This window comes from Schistocerca cancellata, chromosome 12 (assembly GCF_023864275.1).
Source record: "Schistocerca cancellata isolate TAMUIC-IGC-003103 chromosome 12, iqSchCanc2.1, whole genome shotgun sequence".
NCBI classification, from domain to species: domain Eukaryota; kingdom Metazoa; phylum Arthropoda; class Insecta; order Orthoptera; family Acrididae; genus Schistocerca; species Schistocerca cancellata.
Window position 1 is genome coordinate 9593762 of NC_064637.1, and position 25688 is coordinate 9619449.

The 25688-nt window shown below is 43.8% G+C and overlaps 1 protein-coding gene across 8 annotated transcripts in view; it reads left to right on the top strand.

Moving 5' to 3' along the window:
• LOC126109389 (F-box/LRR-repeat protein fbxl-1-like) overlaps positions 1-25688 on the top strand; it is a 374473-nt gene that overhangs the window by 343101 nt on the left and 5684 nt on the right. For all 8 annotated transcript variants that reach the window (XM_049914411.1, XM_049914416.1, XM_049914415.1 and 5 more), the window contains 2 exons: positions 3318-3503; positions 17374-17553. In XM_049914411.1, the coding sequence (XP_049770368.1) occupies positions 3318-3503; positions 17374-17553 (366 nt within the window). The remainder of the gene's footprint in view (positions 1-3317; positions 3504-17373; positions 17554-25688) is intronic.

The following is a 25688-nucleotide window of genomic DNA, read 5'->3' on the forward strand; positions in this document are numbered from 1 at the left end:
CTGTTACTGAAAACATCACTTGATGTACATGCATGACTGACACATTGCCAACCTATGAGTGTTAGACACACAGCAATCACTGGCCCTGACACTCATATATTTAGGTATACAACTGAATCACATTCTGCCATACCAAATAAATTCACGACATTCTTCTTAAAATGCAAAAAATTAAAAATGTACTTACCGAGCAAAATCCCCCTTCACACGCGCACGTGCATGCGCGCGCACACACACACACACACACACACACACACACACACACACACACACAAACTTCATTAGCAGGGAAAGATGTGTGTGTGTGTGTGTGTGTGTGTGTGTGTGTGTGAGTGAGAGAGAGAGAGAGAGAGAGAGAGAGAGAGAGAGAGAGAGGCAGTGTGATAAAACTTAAGAATATATCTGAATCCAATTAAAAGAGATTGTCATATATCAGAATCAGATTTTAGGCACTGACATGTAGGTAAGAAGTACATTGAACAATGGAAAATCCAGGAAGCTGCAAGAGACTGTGGACACATGCGTGTGTGTGTGTGTGTGTGTGTGTGTGTGTGTGTGTGTGTGTGCGTGTGTCTATTTTTACAAAGGCCTTATTTTGTGATAGTCTTTTTGTTGTGCCTATCTGCGACTCAGCATCTCTGCTATATTGTAAGAAGTACGTCATTTTATATAAATCACCAAAATTGCTAAGCAGTGCACTGAAAAGTATCTTTTAAGAGAAATAGATGAAATATGGGAACCAGTGAGACAAAAGCGTATGATAAATGTAATCATGGTGAGTAACTGAAAATACAGGGCGGTATAATGAAATATAGGTGTGCAGAATGCTGACATACAAAATTTAATGCTGTGCAACATTTAAGCTGTTCTTTTAGGCTCCCGCGAAATCACGACCTTGGAAAATGGAGCATTCCAAAACAAAACAAAAACCACACTATGTTTTTGAGACGATCATTTAAACTCCCACATTCAGATGTGACTTAGACTTTGGGCTACACTACAGATGAGTCTGCCGCGGCAGCCAGTTTTCTTCCATTCACATTTGATGGCTTCCCCAACTGACAATTAATTAAACATTCCACATTAACATAGACTTCAGGCTATGCTACATATGAGTTTTCTTTGATTCACATTTGTTGGCTTCACCATCTTGCAACCAAACTGTGACATTCCAAAGTCGCCTAGGCTTATAGCTACACTACAGGTCCTTGTGTACTGTAATCATTTTCTTCCATTCACATTCATTGACTTCACCAGTGCACAACCACACTAACATTTCAACTGTACATTGATCATTCCATAATGCTTTGCTCAAGAATGTGTTCATTTTAGGAATGTCTTTTAATTTTGTTTCTCCCTGCCCAAAACTCTATAATTCTCAAGCGTCATGTTAGTTTCATGTTCCGAAGTGAACTAAAATGGTCTCCGGTTGTCGGTAGTAACCGAGTCCTCGTTTATAGTTCTGTCTGTCATTCTGATGCTTCACGCGGTCAGCTTTGTCTCATTTGAGCCCGACGCTTGCCTTCTCGTAGCTCCCTCGATGCTGTGGAAATGCTGCACAGTGCCACTACTTCTGGCCGTGTGGCTTCGACTCCTCCTGCAGAAGGTCGAGGTTGTAATATCTCTTTATATTCAATGAATAATTCTGATACAATTCTACCCTTGAATGACGTTTACTAACTTTCTATCTTCATACTCGCAGAATCCACGTGCAAAGTAGTTTCATACAATAGCTATGCCATGAGCGCATAACTATTCTTTTTAGTACTCTCTCTGGTGGTTGTCAGAAAAAGCTTCCGAGATTGTCTTCGTGCCAATTAGCCTGAGCTTTGTTTGAAGAATCGTAATCTGAATATTGAGATTTATGACAAAAAATAACTGATACGAAGTTGTACAATTAAAAGGGAAATATATATATATATATATTGCTCCTTTATACAAAAGGTGCGAATTTGACATTTGAGAATTAATGATATCCATCAATATATTGCATAGTTGTTAATCAGAGGGGACCTCCCGAAAGACTGGATACGAACCTGCATTTAATAATCCAAGAGCTCCATTACTTCTTCAGAAGGTTAAACTTCATCAAAGCCAAATATTCGCATAATCTGAGGTTTCCCGACTGATTATACAACGCTCCCAAAATTACGAGGCATTTTATTTTTACAGATTAGCAGACTGCCACAAAGCACGAGCCTGCAGAGAAGAAGAATCATCGCCTGATTTCATTCTAACAAGTAAAATTTCTGAATCATTTTGAGTGACTGAGATATGATTGTGTTTCCTGTTATGAATGATTGATTGCTTGAACGAATTGAGAACTACATAACTACAAACAGAGATTCCATGACTTACCAAACGGAAAAGCGCTGGTAGATAGGCACAATAAAAAACACACAAACACACACACAAAATTTCGAGCTTTCGCAAACCCCGGTTGCTTCGTCAGGAAAGAGGGAAGGAGAGGGAAAGATGAAAGGATGTGGGTTTTAAGGGAGAGGGTTTCTCAAGAGAACTGGCGGCCTCTTTAAGTCTCCCTTAAAACCCACATCCTTTCATCTTTCCCTCTCCTTCCCTCTTTCCTGACGAGGCAACCGGGGGTTGTGAAAGCTCGAAATTTTGTGTGTGTGTTTGTCTGCTTTTTATTGTGCCTATCTACCAGCGCTTTCCCGTTTGGTAAGTCATGGAATCTCTGTTTTTAATATATTTTTCCCATGTGGAATGTTTCTTTCTATTTAACTACATAATAGATAGGAGGAAAAATTACTTGGTCTGTAAGAGAGTGCAGATGTACGTCAACTATTTACGCAAAGATGTAAACAGTGTATCGTTAAATCTCCTGTATTATATGTTCACTACTTCTCTGTGTACAACTTCAGTGACACTCTGGGTGAACAGATCTCAGGAAGTCTCAACATACATAAGTCTTGCTTTGATATTAGCCAATGACTGAGTGACAGTTCTAACAACTTTCATCATTTGATTTCTTTGTTGACTTTCTTGCTCACTTCTTTTCACTCCTCGTCCTTCAAGCCACCACTGAGCTGCGACGTCCCAAAGAAAAAGCGCTCTGCCACGGCAGGTGGAGTGTTTTATTCACCGTCGTGCCTTGCCGATGTCTGGAGCTGACATTATTTACAGTTCATCTGCACAGACATAAAATTAGGGCACACACAGTGTAAGGTTGTCCACTTAATAAGTACCTAAAATATGTTTTCCACTCTAATACAGCCGGTATTGGAAATTTTCGTATTTCTGTACATCCCGTATAATAAAAATTTTTAAAAAGCTTAAAGTGTGTCACTTGCTGACAGGTGTGTGGTTCCCGTGCTGAAAGAGGCCGCCAGCTCTCTCGAGAAACTGCAGCTGCACCTCTTTGACGTGGCACCCGAGGAGGAGGCCGCGACGTTTGCGGATCTCGGAGAGTTGCACAACCTGCGTGAACTGCACTGCAACCAGCTCTGCCCGCACCGGCCTCGCCTCATCTCTCTCGCCTTCCAGTAAGTTATTCCTCACTATTTATAGGTACGAGGCTGAGTCGATATAAATCAGATTTTATTTTTTAAAATTTCATTTATTGAAAAAAAGGCAGTTACAATTTATTTCCCTGCTTTAGAAGTACATTTTTCCCAGGGAGAAGGAAGGTTTCTTTATTGCAGCATTATAGAATGAAGCTGGTCACGTCAGAAGCCAACTGCGCACGGATTCCTCCACACCCCCGTCATCTTCAAATTGGTGCTCTCCTAGAGCTTTTTTCAAGCTGTCCAAACAAATTGAAATCACATTGTGATAGGTGCGGGCTGTAAGGAGGACGACCAGTGCATTTTCTGTAATTTGGAGATCACCACCAGAGCTGCAGTGTCGGATCTAGGAGGATGACGACCTGTCAAATCGGTCGACCTCGTCTTTTAAGGCGATACGCAGCCCTCACCTTCTTCGGCAGCTCACAGTAATATGCAGCACCGATTGTGCATTGCTCGTATAAAAAATCAAAGAGCAAAATGCCTTACCGGTAAAAATGAGAAATGGTCAAAAGAAGCACGCCAGCTGACAGCCGAGCCCTGTCTTTCACTGGGGCTTCCTCCCCCTTCCTCCGACACTCCTTACTGGCCCGTTTGGATTCGCAAATGCAGTGGTGGACCGACACACGGGTCACAGGTGACGATCCAACTCAAAAGTGCATCACCTTATTTCTCAAACCTTGCTGTAAGACTTTGACAGACCTCCGAATGTGTCAGCTTCTGATTTTTGATCAAAAGGCGAGGTACCCACGTGGAACACACTTTGTGGAACTGTAGGTAATTTGTGATGATCACTCGAAAGCTCCCGTAAATTATTCCCGATACACTCACCTATCGGTCACCTTCGAGAATGTATCGAACTGCACAAATGTCTCGGTTTGTAATACTGGTCCGAGGACGATGATCGTATTGCTGATTTTCCACACGTTCGTCTTCTTCCTTCGAAGCTTCATGCCAGCAAACACGTGCATCCTTGACAGTATTTGATCACCGAACTGTCCAATCATTCTCTGGAAGATTTCTATCGCTTGAACTCTTTCACGAGCAAGAATTTTTCTAATAATTATGCATCGCGCAATGGAGAGGTACACCTGTCACTCAGATATCTTGCGCATTACTGACGGAGCTGTCGGAGGTATGCGATAGCCGGCTCTCCCTGCTCCTCATGGAACCACCCGACAGTACTACAGGTCCGGTCCTACCAACTGTTGGTGCTCGGGAACAAAAATCCCATTTGTATTTGATTCACCCTCGTGTCAGGATCAGAAGTTCCAGATACAGGAGAAAGAGTGGAGAGGTCAGGAGGGTTTGATGAAGACTGTAAAAAGAAAATGACAGAGGGAAATGAGGCAAGAAAGAAAATGATAAACAGGGCAACAAAATCTAATACAGAAGATTTCACAAAGGAAAGGGAGGAAGTAAACAGAATCAACAGAAGAAAGAAATGAAAATCAGAGAAGACACGAATTATGGAGCTAGAATAAAAATGTAACGGCCAAGAAGTGAGAAAATTCTATGAAAGGGTTCGTGAACTAAATAAAGGCTTTTATTCGTGTACTGTATTCTGCAGTGCTAAAGAAGGAAATTTTATAGGAGGAGAAGAAGAGATTCTGTAGTGGTGGGCTGAATATTTTAGTAAACTGCTGATCAGAGATATACGGAAACCTCTTTATAACTTTCCCTCAGATAATGTTTCCCCCGTGTTCTGTCTTTCTTTTCCAGTCCCGACGAAAAGCCCGTTTGCCCACTGCTAAAGTTTCCTCTTTAGTATGTTTACTCTATACAACACTTTCCTCCGTGTAACATTCATATTTTTGGAACCCTAACCAATTATTTCTCTCTTCATAGCATTTAAGCCTTTGGTGGAGGTGCTTCATTTCCCGTCCTGTGTATTTGCACGAGCTCTGAAAGGTCACACTGGGCGTGAGTCACACGTCAGCGTCAGTGCCCGCGTGATGTGAGATGTGACACACATTGTGCTTGTCATTTGTCTCGTCGCCACTGTTTTGTTTTTCGTATGAGCAAAGGGTGAACAGCTGTACGGTGCGTTTAACACTCCACCTCGATTACACTATACACCTGAGGTGCACTGCAGGCATACGTGTTTGGAACTGCAGATTGGTTCACGTCAACCAATTACACAGTACACACAGGATATCCGTGGCACGAATCTGCGTGTTTACACTAGATGGAATAAAATGTGAAAATGGAAGGAGAATTAGTGATTTTTCGTAACGTAATTCATTTGAATTAAAAATTTCTGACAGGTGAGACCTTGAGGTTCCTATTTTTTAAAGTAATTATTGTTCTGTTATGTAGCTAGCACAAAATTATTTCATTACTGTTCTGAATTATGACCCAACTGTTTTGTATTATAATGGTTGTTTGCTCAAGGACACTTTATCTAAATTTATAACAATAATGGAAATTCCAGGATGGAGCAATACGTAAAATAAGGGAAAGGCAATTACCTACGGTCTAACAGATTGGTATGTGGAACATAGAAACACTTAAAAGCAACAACATTCATCCTAGATTTTGAGCATTTACTCTTCTTCCAGCAGTTGTACACACAACCACACAGGCCATAAATTTACATTTATACAGCATTTTGCACACGGTAGATGTAGCTGTTTTTCGAATATTTCCCTGGCAGTGTCTGTAACCATTAGGATGAGGGCAGGATGATGATGTCAATGACTGTGATGAAAAGACAAATGTTTTTGGGTTCACCCTGGATGGGAAGAAGGAATCTGGGGCCTGAAGATCCATTTACACAAAGGTGGCTGAAGGATTTGAAACATTCAAAACGTTCAGAAGATTTATGATGACCCCTCGGGTACAACAATAGCACAACTTTCTCATTTGGAGCAAGAAATGGTTCTGATACAGCCCAGAGGAAATAGGAAGCAAACATGTTTGCTTGACTACTTCAAAGAACCCTGGGTACAGGATGTTCAATTTGTGTCAGTTCATAGATTTTTGCGAAAGTCTGACTGAAGTTGTATTTTACAAGTTCATTATTAAAGTAATTATTTGCAGCTAATTCTTTTTTAATTTTTACTATTTACTGTCTTCTTATGTAGTATAACCTCAGTAAAATTTTACTCAACTTTTATAATCATCAATTAGAAGTCTTCACCTTTACAGTGTTTACCTCGATGCAGTGTTGAGAATTCGTGGTCCCTTGAAAAAAAAATATCATAGGAGATTTCACTGTAGTAATACTGGAAGAAAATGAAACAGGGAGCAGTCGGTCATGCACAGAGGTCGCTAGGATGAAATATTTGCACCCACAACAGTAGTAGAGAAAATTAGGTTGCCAGTTAAAAGCCTGAAGAATAATGGGGTCTCGGAGAACAATAACATTTCAGCAGAGATGGCTGAAGGTGGTGGTGAACATCTGACACACCCTGTCCACCAGCTGATCATTGAAATATGAGAAAAAGAAATGGTGTCAGACCAGTGGAACTTGGCCATTATTTGCCCAATTTATAAGAAGAAGGAGAAAGCAGATTGTGAAAATTATTGTGGTATCGCCTTATTTGATGTTGTGTACAAAGTCTTAGCCAAAGTCATTCCTGTGAGACTCATTCCATTTGCAGAACAGATACTTGGAGACCACCAGTGTGATTTCTGACAGGGCAGATCAGTGACTGACTGTATATTTACTATAAGGCAAATAATGGAGAAGCACTATGAACATAATGTGGATGTACATCAGCTCATTGTAGGTTTCAAAAAGGCTTACAATAGCTTTAAAAGGAAGAAGCTATATCAGATTGTAATGGATATGAAATTTCATTATAAACTAATGAGATTGGTACAATTGGTCCTCACCAGCATGAAATGCCAAGTGCAAATAGAAAGAAATTCTTCTAAAAATTTGAAGTTAACCGAGAGTTACGACAGGGGGATCTATTATCTGCACTACCTTTCAACATAGTGTTGGAGAAAGTGGTGAGAAGGGGAAAGATCAATAACCCATGTGGTACTCTGTTTAACCATGTGAACCAAAACCGAGCATATGCCTATGATGATTGCATGTTGTCCAGAAAATTGAAAGAACTGGAACAAGTATTTGGCAGACTAGAAAAGAAAGCAGAAGAGTTGAGCATTTGAGTAAACGACATCAAAACTCAGTACTTCTTTGCTTCCAGGAGAAATGCTGCTGTTAAAGAGAAATACATCGAGTTGAACGGGACCAACTGTGAGAGATGAGAGAAAGTCTAGTGCTCAGAAGTGCCGATAATTGATGATAACAGCATAAGTGAAGAAATAAAAGGTGTGGACTGCCGTGTGAGATAGAGCTTACTGGCCCCCGATTAAGATTATTTAGTCACATAGACCGAGCAGAAAATCGAGGTGACTTTCTGTCAAGCAGTTATGAGGCAGGTTGTAAGGCAGACTATGTGATCAAAAGTATCTGGACGCCTGGCTAAAAATGACTTACAAGTTCGTGGCACCTTCCATCGATAATTCTGGCATTCAATTTGTTGTTGGCCCACCCTTAGTCTTGATGACACCATCCACTCTTGCAGGCATACGTCCAATCAGGTGCTGTAAGGTTTCTTGGGGAATGACAGCCCATTCTTCACCACAGAGCACTGCACTGAGGAGAGGTATCGATGGCAGTAGTAAGGCCTGGCATGAAGTCAGTGCTCCAAAACATCCCACAGGTGTTCTATAGGATTCAGGTCAGGACTCTGTGCAGGCCACTCCATTACAGGGATGTTATTGTCATGTAACCACTCCGCCATAGGCCGTGCATTATGAACAGGTGCTCGATCATGTTGAAAGATACAATCGCCATCCTTGAATTGCTCTTCAACAGTGGGAAGCAAGAAGGTGCTTAAAATGTCAATGTAGGCCTGTACTGTGATAGTGCCACTCAAAACAACAAGGGGTGCAAGTCCCTTCCATCAAAAACACATCCACACTATAACACCACCAGCTATGAATTTTACTGTTGCCACTACACACTCTGGTAGATGACGTTCACTGGGCATTCGCCATACCCACACCCTGCCATCGGATTGCCACATTGCGTACCATGATTTGTCACTCCACACAGTGTTTTTCCACTGTTCAATTGTCCATTGTATGTTGATGCTCCTTACACCGAGCAAGGCGTTGTTTGCCATTTGCCGGTGTGATGTGCAGCTTATGACCATGAATTCCAAGTTTTCTCACCTCCTGCCTAACTGTCATAGTACTTGCAGTGGATCATGATGCAGTTGGGAATTCCTGTGTGATGGTTTGGATAGATATCTGCCTATTACACATTACGACCCTCTTCAATTGTCAGCAGTCTTTGTCAGTCAACAGATGAGGTCGGCCTGTACGCTTTTGTGCTGTATGTGTCCCTTCACTTTTCCACTTTACTGTTGTTGTTGCGGGTTTCAGTCCAGAGACTGGTTTGATGCAGGTCTCCATGCTACTCTATCCTGTGCAACCTTCTTCATCTCCCAGTACTTACTGCAACCTACAGCCTTCTGAATCTGCTTAGTGTATTCATCTCTTGGTCTCCCACTACGATTTTTACCCTCCACGCTTCCCTCCAATACTAAATTGGTGATCCCTTGATGCCTCAGAACATGTCCTACCAACCGATCCCTTCTTCTAGTCAAGTTGTGCCACAAACTCCTCTTCTCTCCAATTCTATTAAATACCTCCTCATTAGTTATGCGATCTACCCATCTAATCTTCAGCATTCTCCTGTATCACCACATTTCGAAAGCTTCTATTCTCTTCTTGTTGAAACTAGTTATCGTCCACATTTCACTTCCATACAAGGCTACACTCCGTACAAATACTTGCAGAAACTACTTCCTGACACTTAAATCTATACTTGATGTTAACAAATTTCTCTTCTTCAGAAACGCTTTTCTTGCCATTGCCAGTCTACATTTTATATCCTCTCTACTTCGACCATCACCAGTTATTTTGCTCTCCAAATAGCAAAACTCATTTGCTTCCTTAAGTTTCTCATTTTCTAATCTCATTCCCACAGCATCACCCGATTTAATTCGAAAACATTCCATTATCCTCGTTTTGCTTTTGTTGGTGTTCATCTTATATCCTTCTTTCAAGACACTGTCCATTCCGTTCAACTGCTCTTCCAGGTCCGTTGCTGTCTGTGACAGAATTACAGTGTCATTGGCGAACCTCAAAGTTTTTATTTCTTCTCCATGGATTTTAATACCTACTCCGAATTTTTCTTTTGTTTCCTTTACTGCTTGCTCAATATACTGATTGAATAACATTGGGGAGAGGCTACAACCCTGTCTCACTCCCTTCCCAACCACTGCTTCCCTTTCATGCCCCTCAACTATTATAACTGCCATTTGGTTTCTATACAAATTGTAAATAGCCTTTCGCTCCCTATATTTTACCCCTGCCACCTTCAGAACTTGAAAGAGAGTATTCCAGTCAACGTTGTCAAAAGCTCTCTCTTAGTCTACAAATGCTAGAAACGTAGGTTTACCTTTCGTTAATCTGTTTTCTAAGATAAGTCACAGGGTCAGTATTGCCTCACATGTTCCAACATTTCTACGGAATCCAAACTGATCTTCCCCAAGGTCTGCTTCTACCAGTTTTTCCATTCGTCTGTAAAGAATTCGTGTTAGTATTTTGCAGCCGCGGCTTATTAAGCTTATAGTTCGGTAATTTTCACATCTGTCAACACCTGCTTTCTTTGGGATTGGAATTATTATATTCTTCTTGAAGTCTGAGGGTATTTCCCCTGTCTCATATATCTTGCTCACTAGATGGTAGAGTTTTATGTGGCCTGGCTCTCCCAAGGCTGTCAGTATTTCTAATCGAATGTTGTCTATTCCCGGGGCCTTGTTTCGACTGAGGCCTTTCAGTGCACTGTCAAACTGTTCACGCATTATCATATCTCCTATTTCATCTTCATCTACATTCTCTTCCATTTCTGTAATATTGTCCTCAAGAACATTGCCCTTGTATATACCCTCTATATACTCCTTCCACCTTTATGCTTTCCCTTCTTTGCTTAGAACTGCGTTTCCATCTGAGCTCTTGATATTCATGCAAGTGCTTCCCTTTTCTCGAAAGGTGTCTTTAATTTTCGTGTAGACAGTATCTATCTTACCACTAGTGATATGCACCTCTACATCCTTACATTTGTCCACTAGCCATCCCTGCTTAGCCATTTTGCACTTCCTGTCGATCTCATTTTTGAGACGTTTCTATTCCTTTTTGCCTGCTTCATTTAATGCATATTTATATTTTCTCCTTTCATCAATTAAATTCAATATCTCTTCTGTTACCCAAGGATTTCTACTAGCTCTCGTCTTTTTACCTACTTGATCCTCTGCTACCTTCACTATTTCATCTCTCAAACCTACCCATTCTTCTTCTACTGTATTTCTTTCCCTCATTCTTGTCAATTGTTCCCTAATGCTTTCCCTGAGGCTCTCTACAACCTCTGGTTCTTTCAGTTTATCCAGGGAAATAGCGGGTCTTTCAAAAAAAAAGTAAAGAATGTTTTGATCTGAGAGCTGCACAATTCTACCCCCAATCCCGCCACTACGTCTTACACCTTCATTGTCTTCGGTGCCAGTATGACACAAACAGCGCGTGTCATTGTTTATTTGTGTGATTTTTAAACGTGTGACAAAATTAATGATCCCACCAAGTGAGAATGTAGAGTGTTTTTCTGTACATCTGTGGAAGCTGGGAATTGAAGGAGAGAGAGACAGAATATAATAAATTTAAGAAGAATATAATAAACTTTCTTGAGAATGAGAAGCTTATGTACATGAATCAGCACAATTTTGCTTGTGTGAGTCAGCTTGCCCTTTTCCCACATGACATACTGGGAATTATGGATGGTGGGCAACATGCAGATTTCCAGAAAGAATTTGACACGCTACCCCCTGGCAGGCTGTAAACAAAAGTACGAGCATATGGAATGAGTTCACAGATATGTGAGTGGCTCAAAGACTTCTTAAATAATAGAACCTAGTATGTTGTCGTCGACGGTGAGTGTTTGTCAGAGACAAGTGTTTCTCCAGGAGTGCCCCAATGAAGTGTGACAGTAGCGCTGTTGTTCTCTGTATACGTAAATGATTTCGTGGACAGGGTGTGTGGCAATCTGCAGTTGTTTGCAGGTGTCAAAGTTCAGTGACTGTATGAAGATGCAAGATGACTTAGACAAAATTTAGTTGGTGTGATGAATAGCAGGTAGCCCAAAATGTGGAGTCCGCCGCTCGTGGTCTCGCGGTAGCGTTCTCGCTTCCCGAGCACGGGGTCCCGGGTTCGATTCCCGGCGGGGGTCAGGGATTTTCACCTGCCTCGAGATGACTGGGTGTTTGTGTTGTCCTCATCATTTCATCATCATCCAAGAAAGTGGCGAAACTGGACTGAGCAAAGGTTGGGAAATTGTACGGGCGCTGATAACCACGCAGTTGAGCGCCCCACAAACCAAACATCATCATCTCCAAAATGTGGAAAAATGTAAGTTAAAGTGGATGAGTAGGAAGATCAAACCTGTAATGTTCGGATACAGTATTACTAGTGTCGTGTTTGACACAGTCAAGTGATTTAAATATCTGGGCTTAACGTTGCAAAGTGATACGAGGTGGAACAAGTGTGTGATCACTGTGGCAGGGAAGCTAAATGGTCAACTTCTGTTTATTGGGAGAATTTTAGGAAAGAGTGGTTCACCTGTAAAGGGGACTGCATATAGGAAGCTAGTGCGACCTATTCTTGAGTACTACTCGAGTGTTTGGGATCTGTATCAGGCCGGATTGAAGGAAGACGTCGAAGCAGTTCAGAGGTGGGCTGCTAGGTTCGTTACCAGTAGGTTCGAACTGTACGTGAGCGTTATGGAGGTAGTTCGGGAACTCAAAGGGGAATCCCCGGAGGAAAGGTGAAGTTATTTTCGAGAAACACTATTGAGAAGATGTAGAGAACCCACATTTGAAGCTGGGTGCCAAACGATTCTACTGTCAGTAATATACTCTGAAGGACCGTGAAGATAAGATACGAGAAATTAGGGCTCATATGGAGGCACGTAGATAATCATTTTTCCCTTGCTCTATTTGCGAATAGAGCAGAAACAGAAATGACAAGTATTGGTTCAGAACACCCTCTGCCACACACCATATGACGACTTGCAGAATATCTATGTGGATGCAGATGTAGATGTAGAGAGAGAGAGAGTGTGTGTGTGTGTGTGTGTGTGTGTGTGTGTGTGTGTGTGTGTGTGTGTGTGAGGGAGGGAGATTTAAAGAATTTGAGATGTGAGGTTGAAAGAAGAATGGAGAAAACAACATGAGTGGGTACAGTGAGGAATAATGGGATACCGTAGTGAAAAGCAAAAAGAAGCAAAGAAATCTCCTAAACTTCATTAAGAAAAGGGGAACAGATTTAGCAGAACACATAAAATGAGTAAAAGGATTTCTGACAGCAGCTCGTGAAGGTTCAGTGAGAGCACAGAAGAAAGTGGGAAGGAGAAGAATAAGAATGTAGGATGAAGTCAAAAGAGGAAGATTCCAGCGTAGGAAGCAGTTGACCTATGGAAAATTGTGTCAGCAAGTAGGCAATAGTCACAGCACCTTGTAATGATGATGAAGTGTGAAGTTCTTAGCATAATGTGGTTTCTGAATGCCAAAAAGTCTGCTGTATTGAAATTTACAAACACATAACAAAACATTGTGGAAGTGTGTTGAATGAAGTTTTAGTTCAAAAATTGTGCATCACATTTAGTGGCAGACAAAGGAAAATTTATGATGAAGAACGATCAGGCAGACTGGCAGTTGCTACTGACAAACCCAGGAATAAAGTTTGATGCCATAAACGTTCCGCTATTGACGGACTGAACTTGTGCTTTCCTGAAATTTCATGATCAGTTTTTTCGAATTGATTCTGTCGATTTTGGCTATAGAAAGTGTGTACCACATGGATTTTATCAAACTGATTCTGGTGATTTCGGCTATAGAAAGTGACATTTGGCAGATAGACACAAAATGACAATGAGTGGGAGCTGCAGCAGCATTTCTCACACAACACAACAAGTACGGTGGGAATTTTTGTAACCGCATTGTCACTGGTGGCAAGACATTGGTTTCATGTAAAAGTACAGAAACAAAGTGCGTGTCATTCAAACGGCACCATTCGTGATCCCCGACAAAACAAAACAAATGAACAAATTCTGATCACCAAAAAGGCTACAGCCACAGTGTTTAGGGATCGAATGGGCATCCTGCTCGTTGGCTGTAGGGTTATAAGAGAGACCAAAAATGCTGCAGCCTGCCGTCAGACCCTTCGGAGACTGCGCCACGCCAATCAAAACTGATGCGTGGTTTGTTTTCCGGCAGCACTGTGGTTCTTCACGATAATGTTTAGCCGCATCCTGCTGCGTCGCCATGGCAGTTTACGTGAAAAGCTTCGAACAGCAACATCGTAGTCCAGATCTGGTCCTGAAATGATTATGATCTTTTTCACAAAATGCTGGTCAAAAAGGACACACACATACACACACACACAGAGAGAGAGAGAGAGAGAGAGAGAGAGAGAGAGAGAGAGAGAGAGGAGAGAGAGGGGGGGGGGGGGGGGAGAGAGGGAGAGTAAAAACTAGCTCCGCTGCTCAACCAATGGTGATGAACAGCGGAAGTTATTGATTGTGAATATTAATTATCAGCAGGAGAGGAAGCAACATTAACTCTGTCTCTATGTTGTTTGGCGAGAGAGAGCGCGCGCTGGATTTTAAATGGAATTTAAGCAAAAACTTCCATTTCTAGAGACGTCACCATTTTGTATTTGCTATTGATAACTTTTGACATCTATCATCACGGTGTCTGTCTGAATGTGACCTGCATATTGAGGTTTTAAACTTCCTCACACAATGCTGCCCTATTGCATTTCTGCTCCGAAAATGAAGGGCTGTTCACCTGGCTACGTATCAGTGGTTGCCTAAAACATCTCCTGACTGTACTCCCTCAAGTTGTTTGAATATCTTATACATCTGCAGAAATTCAAGTTTCACAAGTTTGCGATTGGCTTTCATACGACCTAAGTGAACATTTGCATGTGCCAGCAGAGAGTGCCATTCTAAGTGCACCATACACGAAGTTACCCACCCCCTAAAGACATCACACTAACACTTTCACAGTGGCTGAGAGTCCAGACGCTGTTTCAGGTATGCCAAACCCAGCCGGAGCCGCCCGTCAATGCTCAGGTCCTCTAGAGCTACAAAAAAACGTGGGGATATCGATTGCTACTTCCCACCACTATTTGAGATAGTCCCACATATTCTTCAGTTGAAACTTCCGGGCTGAGAGGCCGTGGTCGATGTATAAAATTTCTACCTGAGGTTTCGTCTCCATCTTCTGAGGTCGACCGGCTACTGCCACTGAGGCACCATGTACTCTCGCATTTATAGAGCGCATAGAGGGCACCACCATTCGTCACGTGATGCCGACGGTATGCCTATCTTTGGGAGGCATCATTATTCTCGATTAAGAGTAATCGATTGTCATTCTGCAGCGCAACGTCGACATCCATATTTTGTCCAACTTTAAAACTTCCTCTTTTCTATTAAAATTGTTATGGTGTTTGTGAATTTCTATTGCTTCTCTATACATGCGCGCATGATAATAGGATGATCGTGCTAGAACGCTTGTCTCATTAAATTTAATTTCGTGATTCCCATCTCGAAAAACATGCTCAGCTACGGCCGATTTTTCGATGTGTCCTAAGCGACAGTTTCTTTTATGTTCGGCTAAACGGGTGTTTACACTTATTTTCGTTGTTCCAATATGTACTTGTCCACAACTGCATGGAATTTTGTATACCCCAGGGGTTGCTAGAGGATGTCGGGTGTGTTTTGCAGTTCTTAAATATTCCTTAATCTTCTTGGTGGGTCATGGACCGTATCGGGAAAGTTCTGGCCAAGTATGGGATCGAAACAATCTTCAGACCCACCAAGAAGATTAAGGAATATTCGGCGACAGGCCGTAAACACTCACTATCAGAATGCGACAAACAATGCATGCACAGTACAGTAATGCATTTTCCGCTCAGAGTGATGTAAACACCTATAACAGAGAGAACGGCACTTATCAGATCGAAGAAAAATAAGCAATCGATTCAAACCAGACGATGCACGTGAAAAAGGAAGGGTACCCGTATTAATACCGACGGAGCGCCTGACGCATAGCAATGGCTACCTGGTAAAGCTTAACTGCTAAGCTTACGACTCGAACCAAACTACTGTAGCTGTATCGTCATTCATTCAAACTAAATTGTGTCTCATATTAAAATGAACCAACTTTGTTTCGATTTGGAGGTCCGGCCTAAAACTTTTCCGTCCCCTTGAATTTCGAGTCTCAAATTTCAGGTGCGGCTTAGATTCGGGAAAATTTTTTTTCCTTGATTTCGAGTCTCATTTTTCATGTGCGGCTTCGATTCAAGTGCGGCTTACAAGGGGAAGGTCTCAGACACGGCCAACCGATTCGGCTCAAATTTGGCAGGTCGCATGTGTACAACCTAAAACGAAGGAATCTAAGTTATTTTGGGTCAACACCCCCACGTTTTTGAGAAAATCACCCCTAAAAGTTGTGAAGAGCAATCGACTCGAAATTTGAGTGATAGATAATTATAAATAGAACATTTTTCATCATCGGGTATGGGGTCCGGAAACGCAAACTTTTCCAGAAATCGAGGAAAGAAACTTTTATAACTGCCGCTTCTGTACCCACACGGTAAACGCTATTCGGCGACAGCGCTGATAGCGCACCGGCCAAGGTAACTGGCTGGGTCTCGAAGAACCCGGGTTCGAATCTCGAAAAACTATGACACAACAAACAATAACTAGTTAGTACAGCATAAACAGACGAGCTAATTACCACAAACTACAGACAATACTCGTCATATGTTACTTACGGAAGGACTGTATTCATTCACAAAACGTATTTCATTTGGCGCATTAACGATGGAAAAATCACTACATGTATCCGCGAGGTTTGCGGCGGCCTAATGACGGAAAACAACTCTTTCCGATTGACTTCTATAAGGCTCGTGCTGGACACCTCTTCCAGGTTCTCAACTATGACATGACGAAGAGGCAACAGGGACAACATAACTCTCCCCGCCTGCATTACGTCCCGTGCGTCGCTGTAAACAATGTCTGTGATTCCTCGTGAGGAATTCGCAGCACTCTTGCTCAGAGTTGTTTTCAGGTGACAAGGCTTAAAAGTTTAATACTTTACTAACTCACGGCGTTTGGGAAATTAGTTTGCCTACCTTATTATTATCATTCGTTATTGATTTACTTACCTTATTAAGCCTCCTATCCTTATCAATTGAGATATAGAAAAACACAAATGAAAATAATAACATCCGCTAGGTTTCTTCGAGATTCGAACCCGGGTTCTCCCATTCCGAGCCAGTTACCTTTGAAATTGCGCTATCGGCGCTGCCGGCGGAAAGCGTTTTGCATGTCGGTACAGAAGCGGCAGTTGTAAAAGTTTCTTACCCCCATTTCTAGAAAGGTATGCGTTTTCGGACCTCATACCTGATGATGAAAAATGTAATTACAATTATCTATCGATCCAGCCAATTTTAAGTTGATTGCTCGTCATAAACTTTAGGAGTGATTTTCTCAAAACCGAGGGGGTATTGACCCAAAAAAAGATTCCTTCGTTTTAGGTCGTACACAAGCGACCTGCCAAATTTGAGCCGAATCGGTTGGCCGTGTCTGAGGCCTTCCCCTTGTTAGATTCTAGTAAATACGGTACTCTTTTGAGGGGCTGACTAATATTTCACGTGTGCAGCTTAGATTTACATTTAGGACAGGTGTGGTTTTGAACAAGTGCAGGCCCGGCTGCCTGCCACTGCTGCAGAGGCTGGAGCTGCCGCACGCCACCGACCTGCCGGACGACGCGGTGCTCGCCGTTTCCCGGGGCTGCCCGTCACTGCGCGAGCTGAGGCTGGCTGGTGCGACCAGTATCACGGATGCAGCACTTGCCGAGATCCACCGCCTTAAACACTTACAGATGTGAGTGCCTGACGTCACTGTTACACAGTTTTTGAACATGTTTTATGCTCACGTACAAAGGAGATTCAAATATTAGTTGGAATTTTTTTTTTTTTTTTTTTTTTTTTTTGTATAAGTTCACTTCACAAAAACTCACACACACAAGTTATTCAACCTGCGTATAGTCTTCTGAACGGGAAATACATTTTTCCCAGGACATAGGTAATATCTTAGATAGGTAGTATCTTAGAAGAAAGATTAAGGAAAGCCAAACATACGTTTCTAGCATTTGTAGACTTACAGAAAGCCTTTGACAGTGTTGACTGGAATACTCTCATTCAAATTCTGAAGGTGGCAGGGGTAAAATACAGGGAGCGGAAGGCTATTTACAATTTGTACAGAAACCAGATGGCAGTTATAAGAGTCGATGGACATGATAGGGAAGCAGTGGTGGGAAAGGGAGTGAGACAGGGTTGTAGCCTCTCCCCGGTGTTATTCAATCTGTATATTGAGCAAGCAATGAAGGAAGCAAAAGAAAAGAACGGAGTAGGTATTAAAATCCATGGAGAAGAAATAAATAGTTTGACAGAATTACAATGTCATCGGCGAACCTCATAGACAGCAAAGGACTTGGAAGGGCAGTTGAACGGAATGGACAGTCTCTTGAAAGGAGGGTATAAGATGAACATCAACAAAAGCAAAACAAGGATAATGGAATGTAGTCGAATTAAGTCGGGTGATGCTGAGCGAATTAGATTAGGAAACGAGACACTTAAAGTAGTAAAGGAGTTTTGCTATTTGGGGAGCAAAATAACTGATTGTTGTCGAAGTAGAGAGGATATAAAATGTAGACTGGCAATGGCAAGGAAAGCGTTTCTGAAGAAGAGAAATTTGTTAACATCGAGTATAGATTTAAGTGTCACGAAGTCGTTTCTGGAAGTATTTCTATCGAAGTGAAACATGGACGATAAATAGTTTAGACAACAAAATGTGGTGCTACAGAAGAATGTTGAAGATTAGGTGGGTAGATCGCATAACTATTGAGGAGGTATTGAATAGGATTGGAGAGAAGAGAAGTTTGTGGCACAACTTGACTAGAAGAAGGGATCGGTTGGTAGGACATGTTCTGAGGCATCAAGGGATCACCAACTTAGTATTGGAGGGCAGCGTGGAGGGTAAAAATCGTAGAGGGAGACCAAGAGATGAATACACTAAGCAGATTCAGAAGGATGTAGGTTGAAGTAGGTACTGGGAGATGAGAAGAAGCTTGCACAGGATAGAATAGCATGGAGAGCTGCATCAAACCAGTCTCAGGACTGAAGACCACAACAACAACAGGTAGTTTTCTTACTCCCGTTTTCACAAAATGAATGTGGCTGTAACAGCAGGGTTCACACAAACATTTAGCAGCGTGATTGTTGTGAGATCTGTATTGTCCAACTGCTTCTTTTAGTAGTCCAAACAAATGAAAATCGCAGGACAATAAGTGCGGAGTGTAGGGAGGATGTCCTAGTGTGGCAGACGACAGCTCCCAAACTTTTTGTCCAGTTTGGGTTGCCGTGTGGGGTCCAGCAATGTCAAGCAGCCTAGTCACGCACCAGATTTGGTATTTTCTGACGATATTCACTTTCCGATCGATGCAGAAAATGGCAGTAGTATACGGCAGTGACAGTACAGCATTCTTGGAGAAAACTGATGAGAACTTCCTTACTATAAAAAAAGACTGTCGCAATAACCTTCCCCACAGAGAGACAATTTTAGGCACTGAGTTGGTGTAGATTCGTCAATGGGTGTAGATTGGTCTTTTTTGTGCCATTTTCGGCTGCTTTTTTCTATTCCCGTGCGTAACAGTGGACCCACGTTTAACCACATATCAAAATCTGGTGCAAAAAGTGTTCCCCTTCAGTTTGGTAGCATTTTAGTAGCTGTTTGTACGCCCCAAGATGATGAAATTTGTCGTCTGTGGTGAGAAGATGGGACAGTCACTTTGTGGACTCTGTTTGAAATCCGAGGGAGCGAAAGGCTATTTTGTACAGAAACGAGATGGCAGTTATAAGAGTCGAAGGACATGAAAGGGAAGCAGTGGTTCTGAGCAGTACCGTATGTAATGTCTCTTGGAGCGGTCTCTACGCGATATTTTGACAAATTTTTATAAATTATATAACTCGCTACATATCTCGAAATATCTCTTCATATCTTACCGATTCCTAAACTTTAATATACGATGATTATCAATGCAAAGTAGTTTCGAGCCCTATTATTCCTTGGAGCGTGCATTTACTCCGTGGAATAGCTTCTCTGCTATCTATGTTTTCTCTTATGAAAAGAATGATTCAGATCTTGCCGATTAGCCGTGAAAGAACGAAGATGTATATGTATGTATTGTTGAGCTAGTCGCCATCTTGATGAGATTCTGTATGAGAAGTAATTTAATACATGAACTGAACTAAAGTAAGTGTGTTCGCGTATTGTTTAACTGATTATTGTTGACAGTGTCTGCTTACTACGCTGTGTTGCACGGGATCAGTGGGGAACGCCTGATTTACACTGGACGAACCTGCCGTTTTGTACGCTCGAGATATCCAGTTTGTTACTTTCAATAAATGGGCAAACACGGTGTTACCAGCAGATGTCCGGTCGTCCCCGTGTGATCACCGAAAGTTAATAATTATTACAAATGTTTTCAGGAGATCGACTGACAATTTTCGTCGCACCGAGACTTCGAAATTGCTTCACTGCCTTATGGAATTTAAGTTAAGCTCAATTTAATCAGGACAGAACAGTACTGAATTGTGTGAATGTGATAAGCCTGCTTTGTGAATGAAAATTCCCTAAATATACGCGTGTTTTTTACTATCCTGATCAGTGAAGCTAAATCAGGCCGGTTTGGGAGAGGTTTTTTAAATTTCAGATCCCACAAAAAATGTTAAACGTAGCTTATGCCAGACTTGTGGCAGCCATCCCATAGAATCACGTGGGTAGCAGCACGTGAGTGTTTACCTGTGAGAGGAGATGTAATGGCCAGGGCAACCTCTGACGACGGTGCGGCATCCACGGGCACAGAAGAAGCGAAGCAAAGGCGAGTGTGAGCTGCACCTACACGCCTCGTGGGCAGTTACGCCTATTTCCGATTCTGTCAGCCGCGGACCACGTGGATCGAGTACAATGCGTGGCCCCCCACTGACACCTTGACGAATTTTAACGAGTGCCGACTGTTTGCTTCGTCCTGTCGTGTCCACGAATCAAACGGTGCCCGTGAGATGAGACGAGACGTAGTTTGCACATTCGGCGGGACGCAACGGCAGTCCGACACAGTTCCGGACTCGTCGCCGTGCACTTTACGTCTGCGTAGCCACCCGGAGCGGCTGCACGGTATACCGGAAGCATCCCCGACGTGTCACGGCATCACCCGAACGGAGGCACTTCGGCTCATACTTCTGGGCCTGCGAGTAATCTGAAGGACGACATCGGCATTTCCCCTGTACACCTCGCCTGTGGTCACTCGTTCGCCGTTCCCGGTGGATTAGTGGAGGGGCTACTGCCGTGACTCGGTGCCGGCACCGGCAGAACGTCTGCGCAGCCGTGCAGCTGACCTCCGACTGCACGCGCTGACACAGCACAGTACCGGTGGCCATTTGTTCGAGCCGATTTACAGTGTCGCACATTATACAGGCTGAAAAGTATTTAAACCGACAAACTCCGGAACGTTGTAGGGGACATCAAAACAAATATTTTTCCCTAATGTCATTTTTTCCTATGAGGAGTATCTAAACTGGTAGAGGAAGATTTCTCTGGCGGCAAATTAATTAAACTAAGAAACAATTTTCCATTTTTTTTCACCAAGAGACAACACATTAACACAACCCAATTTCAATTACAGTAGATTTTCAAAAATGCACAAAGGTTACACCATCGGATCATCTTCTGTCTCACACGGGCAAAAACCCCAGGATTATCCTGTATTGTTCCTGCTGCTGCTACTATCCGGGCAACCAGATCCTCTTCTGATGCAACAGGAGTTGCGTAAACAGGGTTGCGCATCTCTCCCCACACAAAAAAAAGTCCAGAGGGGACATATCAGGGGATCGAGCAGGCCACGGTACAGGACCGCCTCTGCCAATGCACGTTTCTGGAAACCGTTGGTCCAGGAATCGACGCACACAGCGACTGAAATGTGCCGGCAGCCCGTCATGTTGGAAGCATATGCGTTGTCTTGTAGGGAGCGGTACGACTTCCAGCAATCCTTGCAATGCTCTGGCGAGAAAACTGTAATAGTGCCTGCCATTTAATGGCCTAGGTAGCAGATACGGCCCAATTAAACAGTCCCCAACAACACAGATCCCCACATTAACGAAGAACCACACTTCATGAGGGCTAGTAACTGCGGCATGTGGGTTACCCTCACTCCAAACAGGCGTATTGTGCACTTTGAAGACTCCATCACGCCCAAACGTTGCTTCATCGGTGAACAACACAGAGGATGGAAATGTAGGATGCATATCACACTGTTCCAGGTACCACTGCGAAAACTGTGCTCTGGGTGGATAATCATGTGGTTCCAGGTTGTGGACACGCTGTACGTGAAATGGACTTAACAACTGCTCTCGAAGGACTGTTCTTACATTCGTCTGATTCGTCCCCGTGTTACGTGCAATTGCACGAGTGCTGATTGAAGGATCCCGCTCCACATGCTGCAAGACAGCTTCCTCAAATTGCAGCTTTCTTACCGTGCGACGGCGTCCCTGTCCGGGTAATCTGCTAAATGACCCGGTCTCACGCAGACGTTGGTACACAGCAGCAAAGGTCGTATGGTGCGGGATACGGCGATTAGGATATTGTTGTTGATAAACCCGCTGTGTAGCTCGTCCGTTGTGGTGCGCTACGTAGTACGCACCAACCATATCAGTGTACTCACTCCAGGTGTATCGCTCCATTAGTAAACACAGACAGTGCACAACTACACTGGTGGACAGCAGTTGCCTACAACTGAAGAGCGTAATACGCCCTCTAACAACTCAAGATCGCAATACGGCGTCTAACAACTGACGAGCATAATACAGCCTCCACCAGTTTAAATAATCCTCATAGGAAAAAATGACATTAGGAAAAAATATCTGTTTTGATGTCCCCTACAACCTCCCAGAGTTTGTCGGTTTAAATGCTTTCCACCCGGTATTGTGCGTAGACGTGGCGCGGCCACCACTTACGCTGCCGTACTCACGAGTGCACCGCACGATCACCGTGACCAGAACATTTTGCAGATCGAATGTAATGGCGAGCCGACTAAAGTCTTCGTGCACAGAATTGAGACAGCTTTCATCTCAACTACTCCGATTCTCGTTCAGTTCTTCGAACCAGTCGAGGACTTGAATGAGATTTTCACTCTGCAGCGGAGGGTGCGCTGATATGAAACTTCCTAGCAGATTAAAACTGTGTGCCGGATCGAGATTCGAACTCGGGACCTTTGCCTTTTGGGGGCAAGTGCTCTACCATCTGAGCTACTGAAGCACGACTCACACCCGGTACTCACAGCTTTACTTCTGCCAGTACCCCGTCTCCTACCTTCCAAACTTTACAGAAGCTCTCCTGCGAAACTTGCAGAACTGGCACTCCTGAAAGAAAGGATTTTGCGGGGACATGGCTTAGCCACAGCCTGGGGGATGTTTCCACAATGAGATTTTCACTCTGCAGCGGAGTGTGCGCCGATATGAAACTTCCTAGCAGTTAGAGTCTCGGTCCGGCACACAGTTTTAATCTACTAGGAAGTTTCAGTGGAGGACTTGTCCACGGACGACACTCCCCGTGCGACCTGTTAGGCAGAGCGCACTCCCGTAGCGGTCAGCGGCGCACGTGCACCGCCAGCTGCCACTGCGCAGCCGCACCCACCTCGTCCCGCCCCCGCCCTGGCCGGGCAGCCCCGAGACCGTGGTGCGGACGGGCACTCCGGCCACTGGTACTGCGGCAGCCGGCAGACTGCGCCACGCGAGCTGGCCGCCGCGTCCGTTTCGAATGCCTGTGCCGCATCGTAGTGACGTCACACCACACGATACGGCCAGCTTGCACCCCGCCTGCCATCTGCTATTAACACGCTGTCTCCGGCAGGCCGGCTGTGATCTGCAGTTCTCCAGACGTCTGCTCCCGTCTCGTCGGCCGACTGCCCGTCACAGCACCCGGGCCCACTGTCGTAGCATCGCGCATTGGGGCCGCTGTCGGCACGCGTGTCACGTTCCCGCTGAGCTCCAGGTACTAGCCCGACCGCGACCGGGCTCGTCCGTCGCACCTCCCGGACTCGTGTTCCGGTCCCGACGACACAGCGAGCCTGTGCTCTCCGTAGTCATGTAGTGATGTAAAATGTGCCCATATAAATCAATAAATATATGAAAATGCACCACTCATTTATGAAGACCCTGTACATTTTCCCCCTTAGCTGCAAAGGCCCAGAAGATTGTGCCACGGGACAGAGCTGAGTGAAAGTCTGTTCCCGTGCATGTATTTGCAACAGCTGCTGCACTTAGTGTGCACAGGAAATTACTCACGTGTAAATGCCGCTCTAAGTCAAGAAAACGTCACACCACGAAGAAATTGTCCAGAGGGAGGGAAACTGGCAGATGTGATGTACGTGCACAGACAAACAAATCATTAAAATTTCAGAAAAGTTGGATGATTTATTCAAGAGAAAGAGCTTCAGAAATTGAGCAAGTCGACTACGCGTCGGTCTACCTGTGGCCTGTACGCAAGCAGTTATTCGGCTCGGCTTCGATCAACAGAGTTGTCGGATGTCGTCCTGACGGATATTGGGTGCCCAATTCTGTCATCGAAATCCTGACATCACTAAAGCCCTGCCCATAATGCTCCAAATGTTCTCAGTCGGGGAGAGGTCCGGCAACCTCGCTAGCCGAGGTAGAGTTTGGCGAGCGTGAAGACGAGCAGAAGCAACTCTCGCCGTGTGCAGGCGGGCATTATCTTGCTGAAATGTAAGAGCAGGAAGGGCAATCAAATGGGGCGTAGAATATCGTTGACGTATCACTGTGCTGTAAGGGTGCTGTGGATGCCAACCAGTGTCGACTTAACTGCTATGCCACAAGTTTTCCGAGGATAACAACCGACAGTGACCTGCTTTGAAAACAAGTGGCACTCCAGACTATCAGTTCCGGTTGTTTTGCTGTCGGTTGGTATCCCACTACACTCCGGGGTGTCCCCAGGCATGTCTTTGCTGGTCACTGTGGCTCAATTGCAAGCAGAGCTCATCACTGAAGACAATTTTATTCCAGACTGAAGACACGTCTGGAGGTACCCCGGATAGCAGAGGGATACCAACCTGTCTGTCCCCCGCCATACGGTGCGACAACCAGAAGTGACGGTTTGAGGTGCCATTTGTTTTCAGCACTCCTTCGGTTGTCATCCTCGGAACACTTGCGGCACGACAGTAAGTCGATGCTACTCTACGCCCCGTTTTCTCGCTGTTCGTGGTGAGCTGTCCTTGGCTTACGCTTCGGCAAGATAATGCCTGCCTCCACAGGGCGAGAGTTTCTACTGCTTTTCTTGGTGCTTGCCAAACCCTACCTCGGTCAATAAGTTTGTCGGATGTCTTCCCAATTGAGAGCATTTGGAGCGTTATGGGTAGGGTCCTCCAACAGTCTCAGAATTATGACGATCTGATGGATCAATAGGACAGAATTTGGCCCAATATTCCTCAGGAGGACACTCGACAACTCTGTCATCAGTGCTAAGCTTGCACCGTTGCCAGAGATGGACCAATGCGCTGTTGATTTGCTCAATTTGTGGAGTTCTTTCTCCTGAATGAATCATCCAGTTTTTTCTGAAATTGTAATGTGGTGTGCGTACTGTAAAACCTTCGGTACATACACCATCAGATTATTTGACTTGTCGCTCTAACGAAGTAGGCGAGTGTCAGCAATGTGTCTCGTGGTCTTATCGTCGTGTGTTTATCTTCTGCCGTTAGGTCGGACGATAGAAATGCCACTTGCACGCTTAGAGTAGCAGATTGACAGTGACCAACTTTAAACAGAACTTGATTAATTTTCACACACATTTATTAAAATAACAAGCATAAACATTACATAACTTGATTCTGGATGCTATTTACAATTGACAATCTGAAGTTCCTTTGGTCTTGGTACGTTAACCTTATTCTC